The sequence below is a fragment of the Hibiscus syriacus genome, unplaced genomic scaffold (assembly GCF_006381635.1).
Source record: "Hibiscus syriacus cultivar Baekdansim isolate YM2019G1 unplaced genomic scaffold, ASM638163v2 tig00109923_pilon, whole genome shotgun sequence".
Lineage (NCBI taxonomy): Eukaryota > Viridiplantae > Streptophyta > Magnoliopsida > Malvales > Malvaceae > Hibiscus > Hibiscus syriacus.
Window position 1 is genome coordinate 600,890 of NW_024062529.1, and position 23,895 is coordinate 624,784.

General features: G+C 33.4%; 4 protein-coding genes across 5 annotated transcripts; 3 read left to right on the plus strand and 1 right to left on the minus strand.

Annotated features, from left to right (window-relative positions):
• The first annotated feature begins 538 nt into the window (after nt 1-538).
• LOC120210352 lies at nt 539-5,087 on the plus strand. 2 transcript variants are annotated; one of them, XM_039209111.1, is made up of 4 exons: nt 539-854; nt 1,488-1,561; nt 1,735-4,451; nt 4,534-5,087. In XM_039209111.1, the coding sequence occupies exons 3-4, from the start codon at nt 3,845-3,847 to the stop codon at nt 4,809-4,811; spliced, it is 885 nt and encodes a 294-aa protein (XP_039065042.1). In that variant the 5' UTR covers nt 539-854; nt 1,488-1,561; nt 1,735-3,844; the 3' UTR covers nt 4,812-5,087. The 2 variants fall into 2 exon arrangements, with proteins under 2 accessions (XP_039065042.1, XP_039065041.1); XM_039209110.1 differs by having other exon boundaries at nt 543-854; nt 1,735-4,463.
• A 2,923-nt stretch (nt 5,088-8,010) lies between these two features.
• Nucleotides 8,011-9,826, plus strand: LOC120210351 (F-box/kelch-repeat protein At1g30090-like). The gene has a single exon (XM_039209109.1). The coding sequence runs from the start codon at nt 8,559-8,561 to the stop codon at nt 9,699-9,701; it is 1,143 nt and encodes a 380-aa protein (XP_039065040.1). The 5' UTR covers nt 8,011-8,558; the 3' UTR covers nt 9,702-9,826.
• Nucleotides 9,827-12,849: 3,023 nt separating this feature from the next.
• On the plus strand, nt 12,850-13,299 carry LOC120210283 (outer envelope membrane protein 7). Its single transcript, XM_039209047.1, has one exon. The coding sequence runs from the start codon at nt 12,935-12,937 to the stop codon at nt 13,154-13,156; it is 222 nt and encodes a 73-aa protein (XP_039064978.1). The 5' UTR covers nt 12,850-12,934; the 3' UTR covers nt 13,157-13,299.
• Nucleotides 13,300-13,858: 559 nt separating this feature from the next.
• LOC120210354 (cullin-4-like) lies at nt 13,859-20,250 on the minus strand. The gene is made up of 17 exons (XM_039209112.1): nt 19,805-20,250; nt 19,162-19,277; nt 18,703-19,049; nt 17,680-17,860; nt 17,369-17,491; nt 16,988-17,275; nt 16,723-16,848; nt 16,506-16,607; nt 16,366-16,419; nt 15,512-15,618; nt 15,349-15,409; nt 15,119-15,250; nt 14,876-15,013; nt 14,696-14,776; nt 14,529-14,609; nt 14,334-14,414; nt 13,859-14,215 (listed from the first exon to the last, which is right to left on the minus strand). The coding sequence occupies exons 1-17, from the start codon at nt 20,118-20,120 to the stop codon at nt 14,102-14,104; spliced, it is 2,448 nt and encodes an 815-aa protein (XP_039065043.1). The 5' UTR covers nt 20,121-20,250; the 3' UTR covers nt 13,859-14,101.
• Nucleotides 20,251-23,895: the final 3,645 nt, after the last annotated feature.

Sequence of the window (23,895 nt, forward strand, 5' to 3'; positions counted from 1 at the left end):
AGTTTCACTAATGTTTTTTGTAATTATTTGTTCTAATGCGATGTAGATGTGCATTTGTTGTTGTTGTATCCTTTTTCATAAAGAAACAGAGTATCAAAACTTTATATAAACTTTGACATGATGTACAATATGATACATAAATTCTAATTTATGTCTAATGATATAATAAAATTTTTGAATTGATTAAATCTTCATAAATCACAAGTCTAATATCTATATAACATCATTTTACTTTTCAAGTATTATGTATGTAAATAATTGTATTTATTTGCGTGAATCAAACTAATTCAGTGATTAAAAATTATTATTAGTTTTAGATGTCACGAGCCGTGCACTAACGTTTGTAAAATATTTGAGCATTTATTATAAAAAAATTAGAATTTTAGAATATATACTGTAATCATTTCAGTTTAATGAAAAAATAATTGTATTTATTTAATATAAAAATGGATGTATTTTCTTTTAAAATGTGCACATATTTGATGACGTGTGAAGATGTGTTAAGATCAAGTAGAGAAAGAAAGGTAATACTTCCCCAAGCTTTATGTTTTATGGATATGGGTTAGGCTTGCAAAACTTATAACTTGCTTTGAAATTGTGTTAATGGTGAGATTGTAGTCTCAGATTGAAAGAAGCCCATTTATATACATTGAAAATTTTATGCTCTCATCGGCTATGACGGCCTCGAAGAAAATGTAGAAGAACGAAAAGGAAATTGTTTTGCTCGGTGGTTTGAGTTTCTGCAGCTTTTTTCCCTCCCCATCGATCACTCATCAGCGCTGTACAGCTCTGGGCAATTCGTTCCCTTTGAAAATAAGGAATATCCATGTCGTCTCTTGAAGAAATTTCCTCTGGTAAGAAGCTTTATTTCGTTGTTTTGTTCATCTATTTGGGGAATATGAAGGTGCAGGGAAAATTTTCGATCATTTATTTTATTATTATGTTCTTTCATTTTGTTTAGTTATTATCATATATTGTTTCTATTAGTGGGAATTGCGAGTTAATGATCTGTAAATGGGAATCTATCAATTTAGCAAGACAAAGCTCTAGAATTCTATTTGTGCATTTATGAAAGCAAAAAATAAAGAAGGGGGGGGGGTGTTCTTTTCCGGGAAAGTGAATAACGGGGTTTCAGTTTCCATTAGTCCTCATGGCAAACTTTTGTTCAATGGGGAATCATCTATGTCTTGAAGTTATGCTGAAAAAATAGCCTACAATTTGCTAATTAGATAGTGTAATTTGTATTCAACTTATCTTATTATGATTTGTTGAGTTGTTGAAGATAACTTCTGAATTTCTTGTAGATAATTATGTCTGGTAATAAGCTATAAAACATTTATGAATTATGATACACGGTTTGTGCCTTCCTATAGAATGCAAGTTTCAAGTTCTTTTATTGTTTTCTTTTTCGGACAAGTCTAGCTATTTCCTTGCTGAAATTCTAATTCTATCTTTATCATTGTGATAAGTAATTTTAATAATTGCAGGTACTTGCTATGGTCAATTGTGTGTGGGTTCTTCTTTTAATGGGAATTCTAATGCAGAGGACATCCTTATTATGGTAAGTAAGTTACAATTGACACTATAGCAATTTAACTTTACTCTTAAATGAATATCTTAAAATTTTGTTTTGCCTATTTTGCTTATCGTTTATCTATTTTAACAATTGGTTCCTTCCAACACTTTCCTTTTATCGTGCATTTGCTTCATTGCTTTTCCCTTTTGTTATAACAGATTCAGATTACGTGTGCTAGCTGGTTACATGTGATGCAATGCTGGACAGATACATGGTCTTCTAGGACTAGGGACAGCAGAAAAAGCTAATATATATGATATCCTCCACATTCAATAAGATAGACCATAGAGTTGTAGTTATTGAAGACTTGTGAATATTTAACAGACTAGTGATTAGCTATCAAAAAAAAAAAAACAGACTAGTGATTAGGGCATGGGGGTGAATGAATCAATGTTTGGTGCTTTATAGTTAGGATCCTTCAGGTTTGTGCCTATAACGTTTTTGGAGAAACGACATCCTTTTAACCAGATGTTGCATCAGCTTATGGTGGTTTGCACAAATTCAAATAAGATGTGGCTTAGCTGTTATAATTTATGTCTTAAAATAGTTTACTTATTATTAATGCAAGCACCAGTGTAGATTACAACATCTCTTGTACAATAAATATCCATTAGAAATGCATAGTTTCTCGTGGAGGAAAACATTCTCTAACACTTCAATTTATCTGTCACGGGATTATAGATGTATCTAAGTGGTTATTGCACAAAAACGAGGAAGTTTTGATTTGTTGATATTTATTTTTGGTCATTTGTGTCAGTAGCAGCCATTTGTGAAAAAAGATATGCTAATATTGGTACAAGGACATCTTCTGTTATTTGTTTGGTAGGGGTACAAGAGGGTTCTAGTTGATGTTGATGGAATTACTAGAACAACTAGGGAAATTCAAGTCCCTTAATGACCCATTCTCCAGATGTTTGTTGCAATAGAAGCATGTTTTAGTATTTGCATGCTTCTTTGCATATTCTCTAGCCAAATGCAAATTCATGGTAGAACTTGAGAAAGAATCACGAAACTCTCTACTTTATGTTTATTCCTTGTTTAGGTTTGATTGACTTGTATTAATTAAAATATTGTTAGAGGAGTTTATACATGGGATGTTCTCCATTCCTACTCTTGGATTTTCGTAAAATACGTTTAAGAAGGATAGTCTGATTCTTCACTTTTTTCAGAACAAGGACCTTCACAAGAATTGGGAAAGAAAATTTATAAGAATCTCAGTTTGGCAGTGTGTACTTGAGGAGTTGACTGATGTGCATTCTTTACTTCTCTTTCTTTAATGGGATCATTCTTTACTTCTCTCTCTTGAATGGGATCAAGTAATATGGGGTTTTCTTAAAATAACATGTTAAGTGGTTTTTTTATTTCTCATGGGCTTCTCGTGGATGCATTTGGTATGGACCGGAAATTTAAAATCAAGTCTTATGTGCTATTGCATTCTTTTTTCTCTCTCTCATGAATGGCTCTACTTAACTTTATGATTCAGTTAGGTGTTTGTGACATTTCTTTATTCTTTGCAAAATCCACTCACTTTTTACACTTAAATAGAGCGTCAAATCACTAGTTTAATTTTTTTTAATTCTAGAGTGGATAATGCTGAAGCCGTTGGGTATGGTTAGATAATATGTAGTTAATGTGACTTATATTATCCTAGCTCTTTGGTTTCCTCTAATTTAGTAATGCTAGATACATCAGATACCTTAAATGGACAACGTCTTTTTTTTACTAGGTCTTTCTAAATATCAAGAAAAGAATAAAGAAAAACTGAACATATATCTGTTGAGCACGAGCACGAATTGGACACAGATATGAAAGTCGGGGCCACATAGAAAAACTTGATGTTCCAAAGTTACCCCTTAACTGACTCTCAATAGTAGGTGCCAAATTGTTTCTTGACCTTGTGGTTGTTGATGTCCTTTCTACGTGTTGTTTTGACATTTGTTTAGCAAGATTTTGATTCTCTAGATTGCCATTTATTACTATACCCTAAATATGTGTTATTGTGGACAAGGCGGAGTTTTTTTTATTCTGGATCTTGCCTATGGCAACTTTATTTTCCATTTATGCCCTCTATGGTTTAACTTTCCTAAATGGCTTTTATTATAATTTTCGTTTACATCAATTGGTGTTAACCACTATGACTTCTTTCTTCACCTTGAAGGCCTATAAAACGGTAGGAATGGTCGTCCTCATTGCAAGGGTTACAATAGTTTTCTAGTCTCTCTCTTCTTGATAGGTGCTTAGTTTTGTGTTTCTTTCTTAGACTCTATCATGAATTTCCTTTCGGGCAGCGAAGATGCAGATGGTAAAAAATGTTTCTATTGCAACAAAGTATTTGAAAACCATCGAGCTCTAATTGGCCATCTTAGGGTTCATCAGGAGAACGGATCATCAGTGGACTTGAATTTTCCTGGCCAACCTAGTAAGTTCATCAATGTAAATAGAAACCATCCTGTTCCCCCACTGAACATTCAGCAGAACTTGGCTGGTGCAAACAGCCCTACTTCAAACGCTCGAGCTCTGCCTACAATTGATTTCTGTACATTGTTCCGCTCGAATAAAGCAAACCAGGCTGGCAGGAAGAGATCCACCGGCGGTAATCTCCGATTTCCTCAAACTCAGATTTTCATGTCTTCTTTTGTTTTAGCTTTACCCTGTAACAATTTGGCTCCGAGAGCATTTGTTCCTGCTGGTGCCAGTGCAGCCATGTCTTCTGCAGTATTTGTTCCATCTGGTAGTGTTGTAACCACTGGCCTTCCTACAGGTTCTTCGTCATATTTGGTCCCAAATGGCGTTTGTCAGTTTAATACCGGTGAATTCCAGATTATCCAGGATGGTCTGCTACCAACCTCTCGAGATGCCTTGAAGAGAACTCAAGGTTATACGCTTGGTAAGTTTCTAAATCCCACCTTGGCTATAACAAATACTGACCTTGGTCACTTGTTTGTAACTTTTGCCAGGTCATCCTCCATTCTCCGGTGTGGAAAAAGGTGGTCAATCTGAGAGAAGCTTGTCAACTGGCAAAAGAAGCAAGAGGTCCAGCATAGCTGGCAACACTTTGAATGCCAACGAAGAAACAAGAATTCCCCATGATGTTCAGGTGGAGCCAGAGAGTCTTCAGCTAAGAGAGCTTCCTCTTCTCGACAATTTTGTTGAATTGACATCCGCTGCAAAAACTGATGTCGGTACTGAAGAGGAAGAATGTCCAGCTAATTTAGATCCGTCTCTGCAGCTCTAGTAGACCTATGTGGTTCATTCTATGATATTTAGATCAATAAGGGAATGGTCTCTGTTACCTTCCCCATCCCTGGCAAAGCGTGCTTTGGAAACTCATGTTGGTGATTCAAGTTTTAATGTTGCTATGCACTGACTGTTGATATATCTACAAAGTGCACGGTCAGTTGTTCACTTTGTTTTTAACTTATTTTATATGAAGTTAGTTGATATGAAATCTCTTGTGGACTGGTGTTTGATTAATCTTTTCCCTTGCTTGACATAATTCCGATTTCGAAAAGTGGTAACTGTGTTCTTATGGTTGGATTCATAGAATCATTAGAAACTGGAAATTTCGTGGTTTGTTTTGGACTTTGGTTCTGAAAATAGATGCAGGGAAACAATGCTTAGGTTAACCTTCAATATTTGGAATTGTCACCTGCATTTCCCCCTCCTATTGGCTCTATTTTAACTGTTCTCGAGTATGGTCATTAAAGATGCTGAACTGCGGTCATGCCAAACCATGGAACATGTTAGATTGAGATGCTGAAGTGTTTGTTTTGATTTTAATCTTTGTTATGTATGACTCCCTTCTAAAGTTACTCTAAGTTACATCCATTAGTGCTTTTATAATCATATGATTTGGATGCATATTCATTGTGATTGTACTTGTAGCCTTTTACATTAAGGGTTATATCAAAACTATTTATACAAAAACTTTGGTATAATGTGTGAGTAATAAATAAATTTTGATGTTGTATAATTTTTTTTGGTTACAAACTAAAGAAACTGCTTAGCAGTGGGATGTTGTATAATTACATACATAAAATTTTATTTTGATATGATTCAATTTTTTTCAAATCATTATCAATCCAGTATCATTTTATGTTTATGTATTGTATATGTAGATAAATTGTATTTATCTAACATATTAAATTTGATATATATATATATATATACTTAGTTTAAAATTAAAATTTCGTACATATATATTTTTTTATTAAGCTAAAGGTGATTACAAAGTAGTATATGTTCTAATTACTTTTAACCATTTGATAATGAACGTTCAATCACCTTTACAGTTACTGGTACTCGAATTAATTCCTTTAACCACTTAGGAAAGTCGGTTTGTGAATTTCGTAAATATAATTATTTTAAAGTATTATGTAACTGCAATATATCATATGGTGCATTGCATCATCACCATAGTTATTATTCTTTGTCTGTTTTTGGCTGAGTTGGATTCCTTACCTTTTTTATGACTAATATTAAATATGGCAGATTTTGGTTACCTTTTTTACCGTTTTATTACTAATATTAACTACGGCAGATTTTGGTTACCTTTTTTACTAGTTTATTACCAATATTAAATATGGCAGATTTCGGCTACCTTTTTTACCATTTTATTACTAATATTAAATATGGCAGATTTTGGTTACCTTTTTATTATTTTTTCTTATATTAAATATTTGTTGATATAAATAATATTTTTATTAAATAAAAGGAGAGAAATAGTTTATCTAAAAATTGAACATAAAATTTAGTATAAATTGACTTTGTAGATATATTAGTAGTGTATGAGTTTCCGATATGCAGGATTGGGAAGGCAGCAGAAACCATTCCTTCATTGATCTAGTATTATTTTGTTATATCACAGAGAGAGCCACAAAAGTCTAGAGATGCAGGGACAGATCTAAATCAGTTGGATATTTTTTTTCTTTAGCACCAACATCAGTTTCTCTAGTAGATGTCGATTCAACAAAAATGTCGAGAAGAGAAAGCTCTCTTAGCTGTAGATTCTCAGGTTCCATATGAGCATTGGGGGAGTTCTTGGTTTTTCGTTGGCATTAACCGTGTTGTCGGGTATGTAGGACCGTTTGCTTCACCTAGCTAGTTGATAAGCTTCTCTCATGGCTAATCTAAGCCAAGGTTGTTGACCGGTGAAGGAAGCAAGAGATCATGCATTAGCTAATAACATATGGAATGACAAAAAAAAAATGACCTCAATGTTCATGTGAAATCAGAGAATCTGTACTTAAGCGATCTTTCTCTTTTCGGTAATTTTGTTTAATCGACATCTGTTGTAGAAATTGGTGTTGGAGCTGAAGAGGAAGAAGGTCTAGCTAATTTAGATTTCTTCTTGCATTTCTGAATTTATGTGGTTTTTTATCAATCCTTTTCCTTACATGATATAATTCCGATTTCAAAAAGTAGTAATTGTGTTTTATGGTTGGATTTATAGAAACTGGAAATTTCATGGTTTGTTTTGGACTTTGGTTCTGAAAATAGATGCAGCAAAACAACGCTTAGGTTGACCTTCATGGTTTTTTCTTGTATTGGCTCTATTGTAACTGTCCTCAAATATGCTCATTACAGCAATAGCTTATGTATTGTAAATTGTTGTTTTTTGAGACTGCTTCTTTTACATTGTGACCAGGCCAAGGCAATGGAACACATTGTAACTGTGTTCTTATGGTTGGTTTTACAGAATCATAATGGATTGTTTTGGACTTGGTTCTGAATGATGATGCAGGGCTTAGTTTCACCTTCAATATTTGGTTCATTATTTTATTATGTAAAGTAATTCTTTTATATTATATAAATTATTAATCAATTATAAGTTAAATAAAAGGGGAATTCAACTTGGATTGAATTAAACAGATCTATTTAATCAATTACTAGTAAAAAGAATGAAATAAATCCAAATTCCCATTCAGTCTCATGTTTAAAAATTAACATTAAAATTAGGTTAACTAGTAATAGACGTTTTCTAAATAGAAAATGATAACTCTGTAAAAGATTGGCCTTATTCGATTTATTTTATTGGTATACGGATTAAATCAACCCATTTAATAGTAGATAGATTAATTTAAACTAATCTCTATATAGGAGAAACTAGTTTGAACCAATCTCCATAACAAAGGGATTAAATTGATCAATTTAATAATAAAGACAGTACATTGATATAATCCATATAATTGAGTAACCTAATAGGTATTTTGACCTTTTGTTATGGGAATTATTTATTTTAGTGGTGACGATAATAAGGTATTTATTTAGAATATTTTGTAATTATTATTGATAATATATATATTTTGTTTACGCAGTTAGGGTCGAACCTATAAAACTTTCTGTAATCGGGCTTCGATCTTGGCCGGCCCAGAAACACCTCTGGTAGGGAGCCAAGATGCCTCTTTCATAATAAAACCAGCTTTAAATCTCAATACAAAATCGCCATTTTTTTTTATAGCAACTTACCGACTAACTTACTTTTCAAGAAAAGAAATTTCCTTTCCTTTTTGTAAGTCTTCACATATAAGTTTCTCGTCTCTTTTTAATGCTTTCTTATTTGTTTTCAAGTTCTGTAGGCCAAAGTAAATTCTGGGTTTTGCCTGTTTTCTGAATTATCAATCTCTGCAGACCATAGTATCAGGGTTTTATGGGGGGTTTTGGTTTTCTTATTCATAGGAGCAAAAATAAATTATGGGTTTTGCCTGTTTTCTTATTGATTAAGTGTTATCATCTTTCACTTTGATATCTTGATTGGCCACTGCGGTACTATATTAAGAGAAAAGTGTTCAATTTCTTATCTTTGCTACATAGGAATTTGAGTGTGTAATTACTGGGATTTGGATGTTTAAGTTGTTGAATTCTTAGGTAAATCCATTTGATGAAATAGAAGGGGAAAGAAAAAAGGAAATTTCAAGCTCAAACAAGGTCCTTTGAGTATTGTTCAAGTATAGATAGTTGTATAAGCTCAGGGGGTTCTAAGATGAAATTTGTCCCTGATTTTAGAAGCCTGATTAGATCTTCATTGTTGTTAGAGTTCGAGTTGTCTCTTCAAGGAGAACCCTTAATTCCAGGCCTTCCTGATGATGTATCCCTTAATTGTCTCCTTAGGCTTCCGATCGATAGCCATACCGCTTGCAAAGCCGTATGCAAACAATGGCATTTTTTGTTCGGTAATAAAGATCGGTTTTTCACCCTGAGGAAGAAACTAGGTTTCAAAGACCCTTGGCTCTTTGTGTTTGCCTTCCACAAATGCACAGGGGAAATTCGATGGCGGGTTCTTGACCTTACTAACTTTTCTTGGCATAGCATCCCTTCGATGCCGTGCGAAGACATTATTAGTCCCCATGGCATTAGTTGTGTTTCGTTTCCTCATGAGGGTGCGCTCTTTGTTTGTGGGGGGATGGTCGCTGACGTTCATTGCCCCCTCGACTTGGTCTTCAAGTATGAGATTCGTAAAGACAGTTGGACTGTGATGAAAAATATGAACGCTGCGAGATCGTTTTTTGCAAGTGGGGTGATCGATGGGATGATATATGTTGCTGGTGGAAACACTGCGGATCTTTTTGAGCTTGATTCAGCTGAGGTTTTAGATCCCGTGATTGGAAATTGGCACCCGATAGCCAACATGGGTGCACATATGGCATCTTATGACTCTGCAGTTCTCAATGGAAAGCTTCATGTGACAGAAGGCTGGTTATGGCCATTCCTTGTCTCTCCAAGGGGTCAAGTTTACGATCCAACGACTAATCATTGGGAGAATATGGCTGTGGGATTGAGAGAAGGCTGGACCGGCTCAAGTGTGGTGGTTTATGGTCACCTGTTTGTGGTTTCCGACCTCGAAAGAATGAAGCTTAAGGTTTATTACCCAGACACTGATTCCTGGGAAACAATACGAGGTCCACCATTACCCGAGCAGATATGCAAACCATTTGCTGTTAATGCATACGATAACATAATATACATAGTCGGTCGCAACCTTCACGTTGCCGTGGGTTACATCTCAAACCTGAATCAATCAGACAGCTCCGAGAAGAAGAGGAGCTTCGGTGTTCAATGGCACGTTATCGATGGCCCTGTGCTTTCGGACTTGACACCCTCATGTTCTCAGATTCTGTTTGCTTAGCTTTAATAAATTATAGTAACAGTATGTATCAACCATAGCTCTCTCAATCTTCTGGTTAATGTACTTTCTGTGTTAATTATGGTTTGAGATTGGTAATGTACTGTATACAAGATCTTGTTCATCAATGGCAGAATCTGAAGAAATAACAAATCTGATTCTTGTCTGCTGCACTGCTAACAAAACCCAAGATGATCTTGGAATTGTTTCTTTTTAAATGTATACTTCCTGAAATGGCAATCATGGCCATATTCAGTTTATGGTTGGACAGAATTTCCCTTCAACTAATCAGATTCTTGTTTATAGTAATAGTTTATGCCAATCCAACTCTTTTTTTCCCTTCCAAATATTCATATTCAATGTATATCCAAACACAAATATACAAGTAATAATTGTATTATCCAAATACGTGAGTCTTTATCTTTTTTTAAAAATAACATATCTATATGGAATAGATTCTCATATTCAACATTCACGCCTAAAGCCGACTACTACATGTTAGAATTGGAAATGGGGTCGTGCTCGGGTTAGATTATTTTGGTCGCGACTGTATTCGATTTAGGTTTGATTTAGACCAACATAGATTTGGTTCGAATTTAGTTCGAATCTATGATAAATTGAGTTAAGTTGAATATTAGATCAGGTTAATATTGCATCGATTGGTTTTGAGGTTAGATTGATATTAGATCTGTTGGTTTTTTGTTTGGATCAATATCAAATTGATCAGTTTTTGAGTTAGGTCAATATCATATCAACCGACTTTCGAGTCAGATTAATATCGGGTTGATCGATTTTCAATTCGGGTAAACTTTTGGGTCTTCAGTTTAATTTGGGTCGAGTTAGTATAAGACCAATCAAGTTTTAAAAAATAGATAATACAAAAAGTGGTGGTTAACTAATGGTATAATAATATTGAACCACTAAAATATCCTTTCATTTTGATTCAATTATCAAATCAAAATTATGTTAATGTTTAATTTATATTAGATTTGGATAAATCAAATTTAAGTTACTTTCAATTCAGATCAATTTTGATATGATTCATATCGATCATGCTAAAATTTGGTTTGATTTTACTTTAGTTTAATTTGTTTCAAGTTTCGATTAAATTCGAATCATCATGTTGAGTCCATATATGTATATGTTTGAAACGAAAGGTTTGTATGATTTAATTCAAATTGCACATACAAAACATTAACATCGATCTCTTTGAAAAACCTCTCTGATTCTGTATAGAGAAAAAAGAGTGTCATATCAACGTAAATACACCAACAACCAACTATCCCTTAAACCATTCGAGTCCATGTCATATCTTAGATTAAATGAATTGATTCTAATAATCAAATACGGATCAAATTTATTATACGTAGGATTAATAAAACAACTTGTTTCTGATTTGTGCACGAGTTATTGAGGAAAATACGAAAATGAATGTATCTTTTAAAACGGGACCTAACAAAGAGTCTTAAGCAGGGAAAAAAAAGTAATATTTTTTTCATGGTAGAGACTGACTTGCAGTGAAGGTTAATCCTCTCTTAGTATTTTCTAATTTTTGAAACCAAAATTGAAATGAATCCGTATCTTTTGTTTGAGAGAATGAGAAAACCTTGTTTTTCTTTTAATTCAACGTGGAAGGCACGTTATTAATTGCACTTTATTACTGAATTAAGAGAGAATTGTGCCGTTTAATTCTCTCATGAAAAAACTAATAATATATTAAGGTTGTTGAAGATTTTGTATTAATCCAAAATCTCGCACATTGACGGCTTTTCTAGCTGTTTACTTCATTTGGTCAAAGTAACTAATTAGCATTAGTAAAAGCAATCAAAATATATTATAAACGTATAAAAGAACCTTAAATAATAATACTCAACCTCAATTCATATTATAAACTATTCTAGATTTTTTTTTTGTCTAAACTCATTTTCATGGGTCTAGTATTTCTATCAAATCTCTCTTAGATTTTAGACATGTCTTCTGATTTAGACGGGTGATACCAATAACGGATGTAAGGGTTGCTCGGGTGGACATGTTCTCATCTTGAAATTAATTTTTTCATGTTATTTATTTATTTTACTAATGATATCTATCATATATGAAATATTAATGTGTCTATCCTAATTTCTTCTTCTTCTAAATAATACAACTCTTAAAGAAGTCTATCAACGCCCTTTTTATAATTAAATGTCACTACGTTTAAATTCAATTACTTTGTTAATTTTTCAAAGTTCAAACTACTTTCATCTCATTTTATCATTTTTTTAATAATATCAAAATAAAAATTAAATTGTAATAATGAATTTCATCTTTTATTTTATGAAATTTGAGAAGTTAGTCCGTCGACTTTAATTTACTAGAATTTAATATATGTACTTGGTTTTACAAGGAGTTTAGGACGATTCTGAGTCATTATAGGTGAGCTTTGGGCATCCACAACATTCTAATGCATGCTTGCAGGTTAGGATTCAGATTTGTGGAGCTTGAAACGGACAATATTGAAGTTGCTCGCATTTTCAACAACACATCGGAGGCTTTGGCTGGAAATGCTTTGACTGCCGCTGTCCATGATCTCCGCGATCGAGATTGGGTTGAAAGAGTTTCACATGTTCGTAGGGAGCGAAATGTTGTTGCTGATAGGTTGGCAGTGCTGGGGTGAGGTGCTCCCATCGAAACTACTGTTTTTTTAGAGCCACCGGAGAAGGTCTCCTTGTTGCTGCAGAAGGACTGCTTGGAGTTTAGCTAATCTATTATTCTGTTTGCTGTGTTAATAAAAAAATAATAATACTGTTAAATCTTCATGTTAAAATCATTCACCTAAAATTTAACAGTCCAGCAATTTATATGCAAATAGTTAATCAAAATCAATCGTTTATGTTCCCATGTTTATGAGCATTTTGATTAACGTCGTAATTTTTGTGAAGTTAAAAGAGTTGGATTCTAATATATTAAAGAAAATAGACCAATTTTTCAATTTTTTGTAAAGTGGGGGGATGGAATTCGAAATTAGAACTAAAAATTAATTTACTCGAAAGCTAGTGGAATCCCAAAGAGCCCAAGAAAAATCCATCAAGTCCAAAGAAATCTCCGATCAAAGATGTGATGGGCCGAAGACTTAAAAAAATAACAGTAGGAAGGATTTCTAAAGAAACCCAAAATAAATTATTTTGAGAGAGAAGAAGAAAGGAACTGATCATCATCGTGTAGATCGAGAGAGAAAGCAATCAATCATATCATCAATGGCAGCAGTAACAGCGGCAGTGATAGCAATAGCGGGAGTGATATTAGGATGGATAGCAATCGAGATCGCTTGCAAGCCTTGCCTTGAGAGAGGCCGTGAAGCCATCGACCGATCCCTTAACCCCGATTACGACCCTGACGAGGATATCCGAGCTCCTCTCAACACAAACCCAGATCCCCAGTCTCCCCCCGGTATTTCTTCAACTCAAACCCTTAAATGATCGCTTCAAAATACGAGAATTGGGTGTGTTTTTCGTACTTGATTATAGGTGATTTTACTTTCTTGCTCTTTGTCCAAGGTGATTTCGCCATTGTTATGTTTGAACTTTGAATGAATGAATATGGTGCTGTTGATTTATTACGATACTGATAAGCTTTTTATTTTTAATTTCATTATGGTTTTGGTTAAGGTTTTGATCTAATTCAATCAAACATAACAGAACTCCAAAAGTTTACTCATCTGGATTATTTTCTATATAATTATTGATATTTGATTATTTTGGATTAAATATTATACAATTCTATTCTATCTAATTCAATTTTTTATTCAGAATTAATTTATTCTGAATATAAAGATTTTTTAGACAAATTTTCTCATTTTGTTAGCTATTTGAATGGAAGAAAACATCACGTTAAGAAAGAGTATCCTATCCTATCCTATCCTATCCTATCATACACGTTCTTTTAAAAATACTGGTTCCAGAGAGACTGATTCACCGAACAACCATAAAAATAACTTGTGAGAACGCCACAAATGGTATCCGAATTTTAATATATGCATCTCTCGTCCCTATCCCCACAACTAATAAAATCTATGTAACATTCTTTAGTTTTATACGAAAATATAACACTAATAGATGAATCTAAATAACTAAAATAAAACAAAACCTGAATTAAAGGGACACACAAGCAACCCGAAAATAGAAAAGAAATGCAGCATATTTCAAGTAACTCAAGTGTAAATTTCATAACAAGAAAGTATCAGATGCAGAGGCTAAATATGCTTTACAATTACAATGTCGATTGCAACAAAACAAACACTACAAAGTTACTGTACACGGCTCTGACATGGGATTTCAGCTCCGGTCTCATGGAGAAGGCCAATGTTTACCGTCATTTACAAGGTGATATCAGTTATAAAAAGCAAAAAGAAAAGAAATGGTAAATTATGCCAAGTAATTGTATATTTGAGGGTTGTTCTTGTCGCGCTCCAGGTACTCCCTGTCGATGAGAGACTCGATTCTTTTCTTCAAGTCGGCCGGTTTTATCGGAAACTTAAGCTGTTCAATGAAAGAAACTTGTTTTCAGAAATGGTTATGCCCAAATGCAACTTAAAATCATATTATCCCTTTAGACAACTGTTGTGTTTGTTATACATGATTTTCCAAATATGCATACCTGTTGGAAGAGTTCAGTTATCAAAAGAGTGTGACTCAACACTTTCCTCGTCTTCATTATCCGAACAATAGCAGCATCGACCTGCGATAAATCAAGTGATAATATGTATATTAGACTAAGCTCCATGTGTTATTTTATTTTATATTTTTGGACAGCTAAAAAGGAAGAGAATGTTAGAATGAAGCAAACCCGAACCTGATATTGACGGTCTTGAAATACTCTCTCGGTGGTGCTTGTGTTCTCCTCCACTGTCTCTTTCATCTGGATTGCATTTACCTGCATTTGGAAAAGAAAAGTCAGCTCGATGTTTATCTTACAAATATTACTTCGCCACCATAGCTTGAAATTGAAAATAGATGTACCTTTATACGATAGAGAGGAGCAGTAAATCCTTCGTTGAAAATGAAAGAATCATCGTCTTCGACGTCTCTTCCTTTTGGAAACTGCAACACACGAGGTCAACACATAAAAAAGCATGTCACTTACTTCACCAGCACAAAAACGGAAGTAAAATGGTGAGTGCAATTATATTGTTGTCATACCTTTTGCAGGACTCTTACTTTCCCGCATGCAAGGGACTGCAAGGTCCTCCTTAATTCCTTGTCCTCTATGCCAGTTGAGTCCTTAATGTCTAGAAAGCTAAGCTTTTGGGCATCGTTGAACAACATCAGGACTACAGTCTAGAGGTTTAACGGCCACAAACCAGAAAAATTGTCAAGAACTTGTCAGCTTGTAGAGAAAATAAGACAGGAGAAAAATGGCTCATGAGACACCAAGAGACAAACCTGAAATAAGGACACTGCCAGCTCCTTTTTGCCTTTGGGAAAATCTGCTTTCAACACACAATGACCCAATGAATTTTGCCACATTAGTCGCCTCCCACTGTACTTACTCAAATAGAACTCCTTAAAGATGTCCTGTTAGACCAAGTAGAAGAGAATAGTTAGGTAAGTTTAGATAAAAGCTTCCTGGTGTCTATAACAGTAAACATTCAATCACAACGCCTGAAACAAACCTGATAGACATTCAATTCATGAGGAAGCCTAACATCCATAGGTGGATATGTAGGCCAGTACCTGCCCAGCTCAAAAACCAAAAGGGAATCAAATACCTTGAAAATAAACTAAATGCTTAAGCAGCTTTTGTTTAACTCAAATAATGGTTTAAGTATGATTTACCCAGTTGTTAGGACATGGACACTCATCTCAATTCCTGATGGTAGTTTCATCCTGGCTTGGGATGATTGCTTGAATGATTCATTTATCTCCTTCGATAATTCAATATCCTGGTTTAATATTGCAAGAATCCACATACGAGTCAATTAAGTTTTAAATTGCAATTTCTCATAGGTCAAACAAAACATGCATGCATATACGCATACAACAAGGACTGTATTTTTGGCAAGTGTAAGAACTCTTTTCCATAAACCGCATACAGCAAAATTGACCATGGAACAGGCGGTGGTTTAATTACAAACACAACCTCATAGTTCTAATCCAGGTGCCCAACCACTGAGGTACAAAAAATTTAGGAGTAAATTTTGCGTGTAAGCATATTCTGAACATGAAAATCGAGTCACAGAGAAATATATTCCAGTACCACAAAAAACTCATAATTTTTAGATTGTTTGATTTTATGTTAACCAGTACACAAGCAGGTAATCCAAGAATTAAAAGATAATTTGCCTTGTAGAATCCTTTTTTCTTCTCGTCTATTCCTTTAACATTTATTTGTATGATCTATCCTCAGGCATGACAAATTTATTATATGATCATTACTCATTAGTTCAATACATACTGTTTGCTGGAATTACATATAATTAATCCAACTCATGTCATGAGGAATAATGCTCCTGGTATCATCCGCCAACAAGTAACATATTCTTAATGCTTATAAAAGCTATGAAATGACCATGTTTTACAAAACCCTAAAGGCTGCAATTTTACCAGATTCATGACTAGAAATTCCAATGGCAACATATATAGAATGCATTTCTTTTACGAACTTATACAAAAAAGATATAGAGGTAAACCTTGAACATCCCTTCAAGTTTGTTCGTAAACTGACTGCCACACTCTGTCTTCAGCTGCAGTGTCGTAATAACATAACAAATTAATAATTTAATAAATTTTTAGAGCACGCGTCATTTGATGCGAAGAACTAGATACTGACCTTAGAAATCATGGATTTCTCAGCGTCAATAGAAGCACTCTTTCCTAAAAGCAACCTTTTAGCAAGATCCTTCTTATAGAATGCTTCAAAAACATCTTTGCCCTTAGTTATCAACAAAAACATTATTCACATCTCTAGCATTAACTTGTAGGGCAAGAAAAGTAAACTGTTATTTGGGGGGAAAGTAAATCTAATATTTTTTATTGGAAAACTCTACCTGGATGAACCTGAATAAAACCAAAACTTTATCAAGTGTACCCTCCAATTCCTCTTCAGAAATACCCTTATTACCAGCACGAAGCTTTTCATCCAGAAACTTTGCAATCAGCTCAGCAGGTCGGTTCTATTAAACACATCAGAGTCCAACCACCAGTCAAGTTTAAAATATGGTGATCTAAATTACAATTCACTGAGGAAAAGGAAAGGAAGAATGCAGTTTAAAAAAAAAATTATCTCCCCATACAAAAGCCAAACATGCTAACCTGACGGAGGTTAATTAGATGCTCAAATGAGTCCTTAATGGTGTTGCAAAAGGCCTCGTTCTTGGAAAAGCTTTCTTCCAATACAGAGTCAAGTGAAGCCTTGAATTCTAACAAGTTAGAGACCATGGCCTTATCTTTCTCTTCATCCATGACAATGGCCTGACCAGTTCTCCGAATATACGAGCTTAGGGCCTGCCTGAGTGATTCAAGAGCATTGACCCTTGAAAATAGTGAGTACATCCTCTGAAGGTCCTCTATACGATGTCCATCCATCAGCGTCATAAATCCCTGCAGAAATCAGAGAAATTATTACTATTAAAAAGATGCAAATCCAAGCAGGTCTTCAAAGCACAAAGGAAAACTAAAAATTCATATTCACACCTTATCAAGAATGGCTGGTATATGACTTTCAAGGAGTTGCCTTTCTGCTGTTGCAATAAGTGGCTTTCTTGTAATAGCATCTAGGTAGAGAAAGCATCGTTCATTTTCTTCATGTAACCTCATCTGCAAGAGTACACAAAATGTTACTAATACAAACCTACACAAAAATCATAGAGGGATAAACATGCATATTCCGTATATATGCAATTATATGATAAATTAAAAGTTCCTGTTAGAAGGATAAAGCATGTAAAAGTCAAATACAGAGTACCAGTCACTTCTAAAAGAGAACGTGAAATATGAAGAGGCACCTCTACGTGCTTCAAGTAATCTGGGACATCTGATTGTTGCATGTATTTCATTCCCTCAGCTGCATAAAACTCGGATGTGCACTCCAGGAATGGTTTCTCAAAGCTTTCCGAGTAAATGCCTAAAGCAGTAAACATCTTCAAAAGATGGTTAAGTAGTGTCCTGTCAACTGCTTCACCTAGCCTGCATGATCAAAGATACACAGTGAATACACAAATTTAATTAACACTTGAAAGATGGGAATTGACGACTAACATCATTCAGGAAAATTAGGAGGCAAAATTTACTTGGAAGGAAACTATACGTAACAAGGAAAATGAAAGATAATTACAAAATAGAAAGCAACAAAATAGTGCGTTCCCCAACCATTTCTGGGATTTATTTTTCCTCCCTGATAATGATGGAAACATAGATGATTAAAATGATCCAGAAAGAAGAAGTTTAACGTTCATCTGGTTAGACATCCTAATCAGCCTTTCAAGAGACTTCTTTCCACAATAGAAAATATGCAATCCCCTTGTACCTCTAAAATCACAGAAAGAGAACTAAACTACTCAAGGGAATAGTGACATTGAAAGAACAAAATTATGAGTATTTGACCTGACAAATACTCAAAATGTTGCAGATTTACTTTTTCAGTTTTTACCTCTCCTCTTGTACTTGGACGGAAATTTCATTGCGTCATCAACTTGGTGGGAAGGCATCTAATACAAGTTAAAAAACATAGCATTCTTTTATCTCAATTGTACTGTTCATCCGATTGTAAAATGTTTTATGCAAATAGTAAAACCAATACAACAACAGGCAACAAGTATGCGTTTTCAATTTATTATAGATTTTTATCCACGGCATCACAAGAGGGATAGTTCATCCATAAGTTTTGCAACACTCAATGATACCCAATCCATTACAATGTCCATCTAAGACTATCATGCGTCTTTTGCATAGGTTATTACTTTGGAACACACATAAAAGAGACTAGAACAAAATAATTGCATATTTCAAACTGAGTTTCATAGAATTACCTCTCACTCTCAATCATTCTTAAAAGACCAGTGACAGTCTTGTGCTCAACTTCAGGAGCCAGAGAAAGATGTTTACGGAAGAGTTGCAGGCCCATGTCCCACAGAGAACGTACATTTGAGTTTTGTTTAACATATGTTCTGTCCAGGAACAAGGCTATACCACGAATCATCAACATTTGATCACAAAGATCTTGCCAACATTTCTCAACAAGTGATAAGAAAACCACAAGATCTGGGCTTTGCCCCACCAAAGATCTTAATGCTGCAGATATATGTTCTTCACACTCTTTTTCAATTCGTTGATAAAGGCTTCCTCCCATCTTGTGCAGGCAAAGATCGTTGACAGCCTGAAAGAACACCCAATTATCAAGGGGCAATATTACTCACACTGAAAATGGCTATCATAATCAAAATATAAATTTATATATAGAGACAGAGAGAGAAATATGCGAGACTTGCCTGATAGAGCTTCTCCAAGTCACAAGGATCTGGTCGCTTCAGAAATATAGCATTAATGGCTGACTTCAGCTTTGCCCATGTTTCCTCCTCAAAATTCGTAGGCAAAGTCGGTTTTGCTACAAAGAACCAAAACAAGAAGTCAAAATTGTATTTCTAAATATTTCAATGTCTGATTTGCACAAAGAAACAAACCTACTTCAAACCACATTATGATTCCTTGCAAGTAGACTTAGTAATAACAATCACCTACTAACTAAAAGCCATATTTAGTCGTTTGGAAAGATCAGTTAACTGATTATACTTATGCAAGCACACTTCAAATGTGCTTATAAACAAACATATTTCAATTTACAAGGCATAAATGGCACAACTAAATTTTAATTAATTAGTGTTAGCTCAGTATAACAGTAAAAGCAATAAACATAAATTTACCAGTACCAAGATCCTAATATCGAACAAAACATTGAGTTTCTAAAACTCCTCTAATCCCCAATTATTTCCATTCCAAAAATAACCCAACAACCAAAGCCACTCAATTGCTAAGATCAAACTCTCGAATTAACTAAGAAAGAAGGATTTTATTAGAACACCCAAAAAAATAAATTAGACAAAGAAATGAGATCAATTAAAAGGAAACCCAAACCCTTAACGAGCTTGATGACGAGCTTTTTGGCGGGTTGAGGTGGGGTAGCCTTTTTGCGAGACAAATTAGCGGCGGCTGGAGCACGAGCATCGTCGGACTTGGAATCGTCGTCGATGGCCATAGAAGAATAGTCGAAAAAGACGTCGTCGTCGCCTTGGTCGTTGTTGTTGTGGTTGTTAAGGCCGTTCTTATTCGGGTTGAGAGAGCAAGCCATGGCTTGGGACTTGGCTTTCTGCATTGGTGGCTGGAAGTGAGAAGATGAAGAAGAAGAAGCGGCGTTGGAGCTGAGAGAGCGTTTGGTTGGGGGGAGAGACATGAAAGTGATCAACAAAGCATTTTCATTGAATTTTACCTTTCCCTCTTCTTTCTTCTCCCTTTTGATTTCCTTTCTTTACAGTACAGGAAGATATCGAGAAGGCAGCAGCAGAAGATGAACAAAAATGAAATTGGATTGATTTCAGAGAGAAGAAGAGAGAACAACAAAATAGAGAAAATTTTACCCATTGCTGCCTACCTCGACCTCCATGGACTAATTGGGCCATTGTAGTTGGAGTCTTTGATTTTTCTTTAAAGTTGGCTCAGTATACATAGGCCCATTTCAAAAAAAATCAAAATCTAAAATTAATAGAGTTAATTGTAATACACATTCTCAAACTACAGTCCTCATTTTAAATTGGCCCTTAAACTCTTAAACATTTCAATCTCATTCCCAAATTATAACTTATTTTAAATTGATCCTAAAAATTTTGAACATTCAAAATTCATACCCAAACTATGATTCCCATTATATATTAGTCCTCAAACTTTTGAATGTTTCAATTTCATCTCTAAATTTTTTAATGGTTTTTAAAATGTTATTGAAATGTTCAAAAGTTTTAGGACTAATATAGAATAAGAATCATAATTTAGGGGTGAAATTAGAGTGTTCAAAAGTTTAGGGTCTAATTTAAAATGGTATAATGTAACAATTTATCTCTAATGTTTGACAAAATAATTACTTTGGCTCTTATTCTCTTCTAATGTTTTATTTTGAGATAAAAAAAACCCATGTTTGAACAGAAACCGAAACCATTAGTTAACTAATGATCAATGTTTATCGTTGATATGACAAGTTCTATTAGTCCAAAACGACAACATGACATTACTTTAGACATGTGACAACACCACATCATCACTTTGAACATGTGGAATATGCTACGTCATCTCTTTAGACATGTGTTATTTATCACATTATCACTTTGGTCGCGTGCATATGTCATATTGACATTTTATATACGTGACATATGACGTGTCATCACTTTAGATATATAAGACAAGTGATGTTAACACTTTAGACATGTGACATATGTCACATCATTACTATGGATGTATGATATGTGTCACATCAATATTTTGGACATATATGACTTTGTGAGTCAACAATAAGCGTGGATCGTTCGTCAACTAACTATTTTTATCCAACCAATAAATATTTTATCTTAAAATGAAACGTTGAAGACTAAAGTGTTAAAAAAAAGAATAAATTTCAAAGTAACTATTTAACGAAAAGCTATGAATATTTTTTTGCATTAAAAATTAAAGTTATAATTTAAAGATATATGGTATAATTAACTCAAATTAATGTAAAAGTATATATAACCGAATCAAATTATCATTTACGGTAGATTAAAAAACATATCATTTACGGTTCAAAAAATTTACAGTATGTAAAACGAATATCAATTAAAATAAAATTAGATTAATTGACATTCATTATTCATATTTAAACTTGGAAGCTTCGTTTGCTTTTCCACATTTTTGTCGTGCTCTATAACTTGAAAGCCAAGGCATGTTCGATCAGCTTCATGCATGCATATTACAACCACCCTTTGAATTTGATGAGCAAGGAATAGTATTCCAATTATCTTCAATTTTCAACTTTCTCCGTCATGTCACTGTAATTCATTAAGAACACATGACGGAATATAATACTAGGAATAGAATTACTGGAATTTAAGATTATTTAATAGGATATTTTGTTTGATTTATTAGATTGAAATCATGTACGACTTAAAAATTTATATTAAAAGATAAATTTTTAAAATTTTAGGAGATGTAAACTTATAAAATTTTAGGGGTACGAAAATAAATTATCAATATAAAATATAAAGAAAATGTCTACGACATATGATAATTTAAAAATTTGATGGGACGATTACTCTTAATCACTCTAACTTGATTCATCCCTGATCAAAGTATAAATTATATTAGCAATATGAGGTTGTTTAACTAAATTATTTTTATGAAATATTTTTTAAACATGAATAATCTTTAATATTAAATTAATATATATTAGTGTGAAAGTTTATAATAATATATACAAAGATATATGTTTAGAAATAATTACAATAATATTCTTATGTTTATATTTATTTTTAATTAAGTTCTTATTTTATTAAATAAAAATGAGAATATATATATATATATATATATATATATATATATATATATATATGGGTCGGGTTCGAGCTTTTACCCAAAATATCATATAAGTTTTAAGTTGGACGAAATCTTTTTAAATTTGAGTCGTGTCAGACTGTCAGGTGACAAGTGAGGTTTATAATACTTGAATCATATGAATATTATTTTTTAATTAAAATAAAATAATAGAAAAAAAATTATATTGGTTTTTATAATTAAATTAAACTAAAATATTTTTTTATTTATTTAAATTTTATTCGGATTAGATCATAAAAATTACTTAATTCATTAATAGATTTAATTTGTAAAGATTGAATTTATAAAATAATAAATTTTAAAAATAAAATTATCTAAAATGTTATATTTACTGAAAGAAATAAATATAATGACATTATCACTATATTTTCAAAAATATTTATTATCAATAATCTTCATCAACTAAATAATATGGTGAAGTATTATTTTAAAAATTGATATTAAAAAAAGGTAACATAACATTATTCGAACCAAAAATCGAATGAGTAAATTAAAATTCCTACATGGAAGAAGGAAAAACAGTTGACAATTCCTAATATGCGTGCGTTGACCAATACAATTTGACTTTTCTTCCTTCTCAAGCATCAAACGGTTTGACTCGTACTTTCCGTCGAGACTGCATATATATAATTATTTGGTCAAACTCAGTTTTGGTCCCTCTATAATTATAAAACTTGTAATTTAGCCCCAATACTTTAATTTGACATAATTTGGTCATCCCACATTTATAATGTTACTAAGTTTACAATCCTATTATATTAGTAATGCGATTTTATATATATATAAAAACTTTGTTAAATTGGGAGAGCCAGCAGCACTTTGGCCGAACTTTGAGGAGACAAGGAATACTCTTAACTAAGTCGATAGGTACGAGGAAGGTGATACTTGAAATGGATGCCAAGTGAAAGTGAGTGGTTGATTTCTTAAATGGTGATCGAAATGATGAGCTCAACAACAACGTCCTTATGAATGACTGCATCCAACTTGTTCGAGATGGTTGGATCTGCGAGGTTAGGCATACGTTGAGAGAAAGTAACAAGTGTGTGGATTGCTTGGCGAACAAAGCGTTTGACCAAGAAGAAGATCTCATTACTTTGGCTGATCCCCCGAACTTCTTGTTGACTTTGTTAACGGCTGATGCCAAAGGGGGAGGGTGTCTTAAAGCTGCGATTTTAGCTTATATATATATAAACTTTTCATTGAATTAAGCTTTTCTAGTGAAATGCTTAAAAAACATCGCTAAACATCAGTGAATCCAGATTTTAAAAATAATTTAAGTTAAAATCAGTATGTTTATATGTAACATTCATAATTATCTTTTGAATACATGAATTTATTGGATGTATATTTAGTATGAACTTGAAATTCTTAAGGAAATTATGTTAAATTTAAATATAAGGACTAATATCAAATTTTATAATTATAAAGAGACTAAAACCAGAATTTAACCATATTATTTTCACACAATCAACTTGCTCCATCTCTCCAATAAGTGCTCAACCCCACACTCCCTTTCAAACCCTACACTTTCTGCATCTTTTCCCCTATATATAACCATTCTCGATCCCCTTTAGCCCACATTATAAATTGCCGTG

Bases quoted from the DNA above. Each gene is read 5' to 3' on its own strand.
- LOC120210354 (XM_039209112.1), bottom strand. From the start codon at position 20,120: ATGTCTCTCCCCCCAACCAAACGCTCTCTCAGCTCCAACGCCGCTTCT. The intron at 17,492-17,679 runs GTGCCTCTTCAT...GTACTCTTGCAG, and splicing joins ATTACTTGAAGCACGTAGAG to ATGAGGTTACATGAAGAAAA. The intron at 16,849-16,987 runs GTTAGCATGTTT...TGTGTTTAATAG, and splicing joins ATCTAATTAACCTCCGTCAG to AACCGACCTGCTGAGCTGAT.
- LOC120210351 (XM_039209109.1), top strand. From the start codon at position 8,559: ATGAAATTTGTCCCTGATTTTAGAAGCCTGATTAGATCTTCATTGTTG.
- LOC120210352 (XM_039209110.1), top strand. From the start codon at position 3,845: ATGAATTTCCTTTCGGGCAGCGAAGATGCAGATGGTAAAAAATGTTTC. The intron at 4,464-4,533 runs GTAAGTTTCTAA...AACTTTTGCCAG, and splicing joins AACTCAAGGTTATACGCTTG to GTCATCCTCCATTCTCCGGT.
- LOC120210283 (XM_039209047.1), top strand. From the start codon at position 12,935: ATGGCAGCAGTAACAGCGGCAGTGATAGCAATAGCGGGAGTGATATTA.